Source organism: Camelus bactrianus, chromosome 2, assembly GCF_048773025.1.
Source record: "Camelus bactrianus isolate YW-2024 breed Bactrian camel chromosome 2, ASM4877302v1, whole genome shotgun sequence".
Lineage (NCBI taxonomy): Eukaryota > Metazoa > Chordata > Mammalia > Artiodactyla > Camelidae > Camelus > Camelus bactrianus.
This window is the reverse complement of record NC_133540.1, coordinates 52,424,540-52,435,461: the sequence shown is the minus strand read 5'-3', so window position 1 is coordinate 52,435,461 and position 10,922 is coordinate 52,424,540. Positions and strand designations below refer to the sequence as shown.

The following is a 10,922-nucleotide window of genomic DNA, read 5'->3' as shown; positions in this document are numbered from 1 at the left end:
TCTAGGGATCACCAAAAATAAGTTGTAGTTGCTTTACTTACTGATTTCTTATTGGAGATAGAAGCTAATAACTCTGTAATAACCCTATACTTTTTCAGTTTAAAAATTTTAAGATCTGCATACCTAATATACATAATTACAGTTCCAGGTATTCTAAGCCAAATGTTGATGTTTATTTTCATTGACAGCAGTTATCTCTGTTAACCACTCTCCTTTCAGAGGATGGAGATGAGAAGGCCCATAGTATTACAGTTCTTTTTGACTGTCTTCATTGTATAGAATAGAAAAAGGGAAGAGGTTGATGAAGTCAGCTGGAATGGATTTTGCGGTCGGGGATACCATACCCAAACACTGCTAAACCAGATTAGTTCCAGGGAATTGTGGGACATCAGTCAAAGTATAGAATGGTCACCATGAGACAAGACAGCATGAGAGGTGTCAAGCTGGGAAGGGGGCAGATCGAGTGTGGAGTCTGGCATGGCAGCCAGATCCTATGTCCAGAGTTGGATAAGAACTACATCAGCAGTATCCCGCTGATAGTTTGGTAAGTAGAAGAGCCACCCATGAGTCCTTAGCTCATAAATGTGGAAACTTAAACACATCTCTCTCTTATCTGAAAACTGAATGTTAGGCCATAGTTTCATTTTAAATTGACAATCCTAATGGTAGGATGCCTGGGAGTTACAGTGTGCTGCCCATAGCTGAGAGTCTTGTGTCATAGCTGTTACTAGGAATGATTCCCTTTTGTATTTTTAAAAATACTTTGTACCCATCTTAATTGCTAAATTAACAATGTTCTGATTAGTTACAGCAGCTAATTTTAAAATTCATATTATTTTCATCCTGAATTTAAGAAGATAAGATTTGGTCTTTAAAGTATAGTTCCAGATTTTGCTGATTTAATTAACTAGACAAAATGATTGCCTAGTTAGGGTTCATTCTAAATAGTAGTCTCTGATCTGAAAGTGTCCCACATTTCAGTGAGCTATTAAAAACATAAACCTTTGCTTATAAGAAAGGCCTTTCTTAGAACAGTCATGTAATCTTGGGGTCCATGTGGGACTTTTAGTATTATCCTATCTTTGATGTTGGTGATAGGGACTGAACTATCCAGCTTGTGTCCCAAGTATATGCTATCAGTTTTGAAGCTATAAATCTAGGACTTCGCAGAAGGTTAGAACAATTATCCAGAAAATTGAGCCCATTGAAGACTCCATTTCTGGAAAAGCCACTTTGCTTCTACTCTCAAGGCCCCCAATCATTTACTCAGATATAAACATTACTAGCTACAACATGCAAAGAAAATACCTCATTTAATCTAGATGTTCTTTTGAAGTAAACTCCTTTTCTAGAATTGGACAAAATGTTGAAGTGATCAACTTGAGTATTTGTTACAGTTCATGCTTCTGTAACCAGAGGTGCTCATGTACCTGTGAAATCAGATACGGTAGGTTTTTTTAAAAAAAATACTTCTAAAAAATTGAAGTCAACAATGTAAAATGCATACAGAAACTAAGCTTATAATATAAATCAGTGAGGCAAGCCATGAGTTTGTTTTCTAGTGGCCTAATGCTTTTTTAGACACACTTAAGTTACATATTAAATACGGGAATATTTACTTTCACATTTACTTTCTCCCATTTATCTTTATCTGTGCTGTTTTCGTACATTGGTGAGTTTTCTCAGCTTCTCTCTAAGAAAAGTGGAGCAGCACAGAGCACCTTAGTAAATAGCCACTGACTTGATCTCAGGACCGTGGAGACCTAAAAGAGGTTGGGGACAGAGCTCATGCCCTTGGTAAGGTGGACATCACTGCTCAGCTCCAACTAATTGTCATCACAGAGGGAAAATGGTAAGTCTAAAGTGTTCATGTGAAATCTGTCTTAGATGTTGGCAGTTAAAATAATTTGCGTTCTTTGCTTATATTTTCCTTTCATGGAATTAAAATTTTTAAAAATTAATTTGGCTAGCCATTGCATGCATATTTTAAATTCTGGCTTCTAAATACTATGTGACCAAATTTACTTAAGAAAAAAATTTACTCGATTGGGGCAGGAAACTTTCACCTTTGAGAACATGTTATGTAGTTGGTACACTTTGGAACACACAAATAAGATTGCAGACATAGACTAATAATTTAAAGTTGCATACAGTGATGTGACTGCAGTCTACTCATCTGTCCAGTGGAGAAAATGTAGGGGTCTAGGTCTATATTGTCACATAACAAGCCTTTTATAGAATCCCACACCTGCACACGTTTTTAGTTTACAATTAAGAGTTGTTAATGTCATAAGTGAATAACTATATCACTATTCTGCCTTTTCTGCTTTTTTTTTTGTCTTTTTAAAGCAGAGGACAAAAAGTCAAACACAATGTTGTTTAGAGATAACCAGTTTAGTAGTTTATGTTGGTTAAATTACTAAGGTAAATGTCTTATGGAATTTGCTGTCATTTTATAGGTTTATGCTTTTCAAAACGATTTCTGGGTAGGTACATACTTTCATATGCAGTAAAGGAGAGATTTTTAATGTAATGATGTTGCCCATGATTCAGATAAGCTGCACAGGTGGAGGGATTATTTGGCCTTGTCCAAAAAGCAAGGCTTATATGCATGGTAAATAGGAGTTCAAGACTATAGCTCTCTTTTGTACTGCTGTGTTACTGAAATAAAAATTTTAAAGCGTATAAGCATGATTTAAGAGTAGTGTAAAAAAAAAAAACAAAAAAACTTCCAAAGCAAAATATAAGAAAATATAATCACAAATGTAAGCTTGTCAGTTAACTGACTCCCTGAATTTTAAATCCCACCACCTCCTTGAGATGATACTGACAGGATATTGGATCAGAATGGCATCAGGACCTCTTTGGGGAACAGTCCCAGTTGTCTAATTGCTTTCAGGTGAAAGATTGCCATTCCGTTTGATACTTGGCTTTTGCCTACTTTTAGTTCTGAGCTTATAACCTGCTGGTCATACTCTTAGAAATTAGTCTTTGTCATTAACTTTATAAAGGAAGCAGTGTGCTGTCTCAGCTTCTAATGTATGGCACATAGTAAGTGCTCAATAAATAAATGGTCCCTTACTCTTTGCTTGACTAGTAATTGGAACTAATTCCTGGAGGATTTTTAATACCCTTCTCTTTTTACTTCTTTTCCTTTCTACTGTTTCTTACTGCAGAACAGGAGTGTTTTTATAGTAAGGATTTTTTTCTCTCAAATAAGAGAACATCATCTTTGAGGCTGAGGAAACAAAGTAATTTCCACTGACTCCTTAAGTCATTGGACTTACAGAGTCAGTTTCCTTTGGTCTGACTTTAAAAGCATCTGACTCTTTTCTTAAGATATAAAGGTTTTTTTTAAGTTCTTTCTTTAATAAACTTTTTAAAGATTTACATATGTGTACTGCATTGTTTCTAAGAACAGTTTAGAGCTTTAGCTTTTTAAACTTACATAGTTATCAAAAGAATAAAGCCAACCACGAAATAAGAATCAACAGAATGCAGTAACCCAATCATAAAGGACAGTCAAATGTCCTTACACATATTCAGGAAATCAATCATCTAAGTTATAAATAATAAGTAGTTCATTTGTGTCCCTTTTTTTAGATTCCACTTATAAACGATTCTTTCCTAAAGATAAAACATTTTTAAATAATTATGTCAAATGCAAGCTATTAAAGTAAGGCAAATTATTTAACCCCATCTGTTTCACCTTGTTAATAATAGCTTAAGGAAAAAGTTAGACTACATTCCTCCTATTTGTAATAGTGGACCTGAGGGAGAGGAGATTGCCTGAGAGTGAGGAGAGGACAGGACATTTGATGATGGGCACAGGGTGGTACCCAGGAGTCTTGGGAAAACTGCTTGTGGATCGGTAACATTGCCTCAGGGAGAGATGACCTCACCAGGAAATAGCTGGGTGTTGCACCCAGAAAAGTGCTGGTCCCCAGACTACACCTGCATTTCCCCCACACAGTATGGAAGCATAGGAGCCCTGGACTTCAGGAGACAATGGGGCTTTGACATCAGTCATTAGTGTGCACCAGAGATAGGAAAGCTTCCCTGCCACTCCTGTGAAACAGATTCAGATTCAATCAGGTTGATATTAAACACATGACTTTTTTTTTGTACACTGGAGTTTGCTCTTGCAAATACATATCAATGTGCTGAATCTGAGTTCCCCCTAATTCATAAATGTAATAGCCTTTTTGCCAAATAGGCATAGTAAGTCCTTAAGTGGGGTAGCATTAAAACCCATGCGTTATGCTAAAACTGTATTTTTCAAACATTAATATATTTTTAAAGAAACAGTTTTTCATGGAACCAAGGGATACCTCAATTTGAAGAACACTAACTTAAAGTCTTACTCTGTAAAAGGTCTTAAAATTGAAAAATCTATGACAGAAGAGCTTTGTGTATATAACTGGTAATTTTTTTTAATGTCATGAAAATAAAAAGCACACTATAAAAATTCTTGCACAACTTATATTTTTGAGACTGGATCTGCAGTCACTATTGTAATGCCAGTTCTTTAACTAGACACTAGTCACTTTGCTTCCCCAAATTGACTTTTTTCTTTATGTGACTTAAAACTGGATTGTCATGTTTTAAGTTTGGATGACAGTGGCTCTGGAGATTGTAAGGACATACTATGGGAACTGGGAGAGTTTGGCCTGGACAAGGTACATAAGGATATGTGATAGCCTTTGAACTATCTGAAAACTGCCATCAAGTGGAAGAATTCACCTGTGGCCTCAAAAGACAGAGTTTGCACAAAAAGGGGAAATTTCAGAAAAACAGTCTGCTTAATATAATTTTCTAACAAACAGAACTGGTCACAAATGACTGCTTGAGAAGTAGTAAGCTGTCCATCACTAGTTCTTAAGCAGAGGCCAGGAGACACCCACTGGAGAGGATGACTAGGGGGTTCTGTTGCCTCTTTCAACTAAGATTTTTTTTTTCCTTTTTATCGAGATTATTCAGTATTACATCTTGTGTTTTCAGCAGCTATAATTTACATAGTTAATTCTCCCCAAAGAATTGTCTTCTCTGGAAGACTACTGACTAACCTTTCTGGGAGGTTTCAGACAACGGTCTATAATGCCTCCTAGTGGAGGTGAAGTTCAATTTCAGATTATCTTTGACCATGATCTGAATTTTGATCTTTACTCTGTCGTTTTATTAATAGAGAAACATGTTTCCATCTGACAACATTTGAAAAAAAAAAAAAGACTGATAAACTATTCCTAATTATTCTCAGTCTACTGTCATTAGGTTCCATTTCTAGGAAGTAGAGTTAGTACCATTTAATAACACCCTCAAACATGTAACTTCTTGAATGAGTGAACTCTTATTTTTTGATAACGGTTCTCCAACAATCAAAAGTCAGATTCTTCCCTTTGGTTTATATATTACTGAAGTTTTGATTCAACATTTAAAACGGCTTGGGTTGCAGTTTTCTCATATTGATGAGTTTATTTTAATTGCTGAAACTATCTTTTAACTAGATGCTTCTATAGCATTTAAAGATGCTTGGTTTTGAGATTATCAGTTAAGATACTCATGGCATATAGGAGTCAGGTTAGTCCTAGTTTTCATGATCCTTAGCAAGTTTAATTTAAAACCCTAATAAAATAGTAACAACAATGAACCGTGATGACTGGATGGCACTGTGTGCCAGGGACTGTTCTAGCATTTTACACTTATTAACTTAATCCTTGGAACAAATGAGTAGGAAACTGAGGTACCGAAAGCCTTCTGACTCACCTGTATCACACAGCTAGTGGTGGAGCTAGTATAGAAATCCATGTGGTGGTTTTATTTTTTTAGATTTCTACATATAAGTGATATCATACAGTATTTGGCTTTCTCTGACTTACTTCACTTAGCATAATCCTCCAGGTTCATCCATGTTGTTGCAAATGACAAAATTTCATTCTTTTTTATGGCTGAGTAGTCCATTGTATATATACACCATGTATTTTTCCTTTATTTGTTGATGGACACTTGTTTCCATATCTTGGCAATTGTAAATAATGCTGCTGTGGACTTTGGGGTGTGTGTATCTTTTTGAATTAGTGTAATTTTTTTTCCCCAGATATATACCCAGGAGTGGAATTGCTGGGTCATATGGTAGTTCTATTTAATTTTTTGAGGACCCTCCATACTGTTTTCCACAGTGGCTTTACCAATTTACAGTCCCACCAACAGTGTACAAGGGTTCCCTTTTCTCCACATCCTCTCCAGTATTTATTTGTGGTCTTTTTGATGGAGAGCCATTCTGGTGGGTGTGAGATGATGCCTTATTGTGGTTTCAATTTCCATTTCTATGATGATCAGCAATACTGAGCATCTTTTCATGTGTCTGTTGGCCATCTGTATGTCTTCTTTGGAAAAATGTTCAGGTCTTCTACCCATTTTTTAATTGGGTTGTTTATTCTTTTGATGTTGTATCAGATGTTTATATATTTTAGATATTAGCCCCTTATCTGTCATATCATTTGCAAATATTTTCTCTCATTCAGCAGGTTGTTTTTTCATTTTGTTGATGGCTTCCTTTGCTGTGTGAAAACTTTTAAGTTTAATTAGGTCCCTCTTGTTTTTGCTTTTGCTTTTCTTTTGCTTTAAGAGACAGATCTTAAAAAATATTGCTGTGATTTGTGTTAAAGAGTGTTCTGCCTATGTTGCCTTCTAGGTTTTATGATTTTAGGTCTTACATTTAGGTCTTTAATCCATTTTGAGTTTATTTTTGTATACGGTGCTAGAGAATGTTGTAATTTCACTCTTTTACATGTAGCTGTCCAGTTTTCCCAGCACTACTTATTGAAGAAACTACCTTTTCTCCATTGTATAGTCTTCCCTCCTTTGTCATGGATTAACTGACCATAAGTTCATGGGTTTATTTCTGGGCTAGAGCGGTCTCCCTGGAGGCCGGGGCCGGGGCCAGGGCCCAGGGGATTCTGGGACTGGTCCCTGTCCATTGGTGGGTGGAGCTGGGTCCCTGAGTCTCTGGCTAGAGGGCTCTGGGAATCCCGGGTCTAGTGCCTGTGCCTGGTGTGTGGCACCAGGTCCTAGACCCTCTGGTGGGCAGGGCAATGTCTAGGGACTCTTAAAGGAGCCTGTCTGCTGGTAGGTGGGGCCGTGTTCCCACCCAGTTAGTTGCTTGGTCTGAGGTGTCCCAACACTGGTGCGTACAGGCTGTTGGGTGCCAGGGCAGGGCTGGGTCCTGGGGCTAATAAGCTACAGGGAAGGTTCCAAAGTGCTACTTGCCAGCACCAGTCTACGTGGTAGAGCAAGCTTCTAAAAATGACTGCCACTAATGTCTGCGTCCCCAGGGTGAGCTGCAGTTACCTCCTGTCTCTCAGGGAGACTCTCCAGGATCAGCAGGTAGGTTCTCCCCTACCCCCTGAGACTCTCAAAGCTAAGTCCCACTGGCCTTCACAGCCAGATGCTCTTGGGGGGCTCATCTTCCCAGTGCAGGAGCCCAGTGTGGGGTTCAGACCTCTCACTCCTTTGGAAGAACCTTTGCAATTGTAATTATTCTTCCATCTTGGGGTATGGGGCTTGACTATATCTCCAGTCTACCCCTCTTACCTGACTTGTGGTTCCTTCTTTATATCTTTACTTCTAGAAGTTTCAGTCTTTTTCATTGATGTTTGCTCTGCAAATAGCTGTGACTCTGGTGTGCCTGTGAGAGGAGATGAGCTCAAGGTCTTTCTACTCTGCCATCTTGGCTGAGCTGATTCATTAGATTGTCTTCAAGTGAATTAGGAGTGTGTTCTGGACTTCTGTCTCACATAGAGCCTGGTGCCTAGAACTGCTCTAGGTGTGGTCTCACCTCAAAGTGGGACCATCGCCAGACACATTTGACAGGCTATCCTTGTAAAAAGTAGCTTGAGACCATATACGCTTTCATCCCACTATAGGTTCATACTGACTAATCCCCTAAGTTCTTTTTAAAATGCCTGTTGTTTCCAAGAAGCATCTGCATGTGCATTTGTTTTTTGGACACAAGTTCAGGATCCTACATTTCTTGTTAAACTCATCCAAATCGATGAATCTGAAACATCATGCCAGATGGCTAACTTGTGGGAAGATTTTAATCCTGTCAGTATATTTGTTATTCTACTCAATTTCACGTTATCTTCAAATTTTAAAATACACCTTATTAGCCATATAATCATAGACAAAGTAGTTAGCTACTTCAAGCCTGTTTCTTCATGTGTGAATGGGGCTGATAATAAGATTAGGGTTGCTGTCAAGACTAAATGTGGAAATGTTCACAAAATAGGTAATGCAGTTCTTGGGACATCATATGCATTCAGTGTACTTTAGCTTTTATTTATTCACATCATTGATATCAAAGTCGAAGAGAGCAATAAGAACAGATAACTTGTCACACCACTTAAAACTACTCTCCTAGGTTTATGTATATTCATTAATAGTCTCATGTAGCCTGTTTTTATTTTGCTCACAAGAACATACCGGAGAACTTTTAAATTGCCTTTTTTGAGTATATGGTCTCTGATATTTTAGATTGATTTATTTATTATCCCCAACTCTCAAAAAAAAAATAGTTTTCAGCTTTTTCTAAGACACTTTAAATACTACCCTTATTTCTTTTTAAAATCTCAAAATACCTAAAAAAATGAATTCTAGTGGCTAAGAGCATATGAAGTGATTTATTGATACTGGTTAAGTTCCATTATATACAGGTAGAAACCTTCAGAATTGTGCAGAGAACCATTAAGAATATTGATAAAGACAGTTTTTATAGACAGAACAACTGGAAAATAGTTTTAATATACAATTATGAAAAAAATGTAGAACACAAATTGTTCTACCAAATAGATTCCAACGTTATTTAAAAGTCTGCTATGCAAACCTTAAGTTGAAAAACATGTTCAGTGGGGTTACATGGTTTTAAAAAAAAAAGTACAATGTAAAAATTAAGGTTTTTTTCCCTCACTGCAAATGGGAGAAGAACCAAAACAACTGTTTACCCCAAATGTATACATTTTGAAAAATAATTTATATGTCTAACACAAAATTGAGAATGTTTACAAGTTCTGTAAACTATGCCTTCCATGAAATGCAAAGTGTATCAATTTTAACAGGTAAAAATTGTGCAATCAGAAATTGACTGTTCCCTTTAAGGTACAAGTGTACCTTCACTGGCTTTATACCTGAGCACCAAAGATGAAGTCCTAAATGCCATCTTGGAAAGATATTCTGAAAATGAGCAAGAAATTAAAAGTAGCCTATTAGCATCTGGAGAATTAGGCACCAAGAAGGAGATTATCTCCTTAGAAATGCAGATTCAACAGTCCAGAAGGTTCAGTTAGTTAAGCAGCTGACAGATCTCCTTGTGAATATAGTAAAGGAAATCCACATGAGATGAGCCTCCATAAAGTCCTTTGTCTTCGACCAGGAGCTGTCGGAAAACCATTTCTGGCTGTTCTCGCTGCTTTATTATAGTGAGCTAGAAAAAACAAGGTTATAGCCACGGTCATAACCATTTTCCGAATGTGCCTCAATTTTTATGCTTCAATTTCCCCAAACTTACAGAATGTCTACTGTGTTAGGCCTTGGAGGATGATGGGAAAGTTCCTGTTATCCACAGTGGAGGGAGGCAGGCACTGACAGGGAGGTGGGAGAAGGGGATGGGGAGGCCTTGGAGGAGGATGGGAATATTCCTGTTATCCACAGTGGAGGGAGGCGGGGATGGTAGAGATGGTGGTAGAGGTAATCCTGTACCGTATGCTGAGTGGAGGGGGGGAGAATAGATTTTCATATTCTTTATACAGCTGATACCCTGAACATGTCAATCAACCTGAAATTCTTTTATTATACAACTGCTTATATTTTATTTACATATCATACATACTTGGAGCTTACATGTTTTAATAACCAAAGCTGACATGCCCTTGTTACGGGGTTATGGGAGCAGGCAGCAGAAAGCAGAGGAGAGGAAGGTTGTTTTGTTTTTTTCCTGGAAGGAGGGGCTACTGAGCAAAGGATGAACTCCATGTTTAGTGTGACCTTCTCTGTAAATGGAGATGCAGTTGCTGCAGCTGGGACAGAGTTTTGTCACCCTGGCTGTGCATTCTGAATACCAGTGGCCTTCACTTTGTGTTTCATGAGACTCTTAAGAGTTCATTACATGTCTCCAGGGTGTTCAGAGAGTGTTGTGTGAGGAGCATGTCTGAGCCTTCTCTGCCATCTCTAGGTCTTGCCCTAAAACTGAATCCAAGTAGTGGTATAAAACAGGTCTGGAAAGGTTTCATGTTCACTCAGATGTCCTAGAGATTATAAAGCTCTTTATTCAATTTTCCTAAGCTCTACTAAAGTTGGTATTTGCATGCATGAGTATTTTCACAGTAAAGAATGCTGCTTTAGACTGACATCATATTATGTTTCAGGGGGAAAAAGGCCCTGTAATACCCTGGCTCTTGTAGAGGCCTGCCTCCAGGTGAGTGTCCTATTCCTCTGCAGAAAGTAGCACAGAAAAGACCACTGTTCCCTGCACATTCCAAAGTCCAGGAAATCCGAATATTGAGCTCGAGATGGAAGTCAGAGGTGAGTACTTGGGGCTTAGCAACAAGGCATAATTTTCCTAAGTTACAGACGTTTTAAATTCTTTTACTCAAACTTGAAATAGGCTTAGAAGGTTTAGAATGACTAGGATAACAAAACTTTTCAGAAATAATCAAAAGCCGTAAAAATCAAATATAAATGATGATCTGATACTTCTATAATTAATTTTAAACACTGAAGGAAAAGTCATTTCAAAGCCTGCTACTATCAATTGCTACTAAGTTAATACTTAGTAAGATAACTATGGTGATAGCTGGTTATTATGTTTGTGATTAATAAGTAGGTCGATACACGTAGAGGTTCATGTGAGTTTTCTACCAAAGATCATG

The 10,922-nt window shown here is 37.6% G+C and overlaps 1 protein-coding gene across 2 annotated transcripts in view; it reads right to left on the bottom strand.

Annotated features, from left to right (window-relative positions):
- Window positions 1-8,659: 8,659 nt before the first annotated feature.
- The window catches only part of SEC24D (SEC24 homolog D, COPII coat complex component), a 95,482-nt gene continuing 93,219 nt past the window's right edge, over window positions 8,660-10,922 (bottom strand). For both annotated transcript variants that reach the window (XM_045514986.2, XM_045514985.2), the window contains one exon: window positions 8,660-9,478. In XM_045514986.2, the coding sequence (XP_045370942.2) occupies window positions 9,338-9,478 (141 nt within the window). In that variant the 3' untranslated portion in view covers window positions 8,660-9,337. The remainder of the gene's footprint in view (window positions 9,479-10,922) is intronic.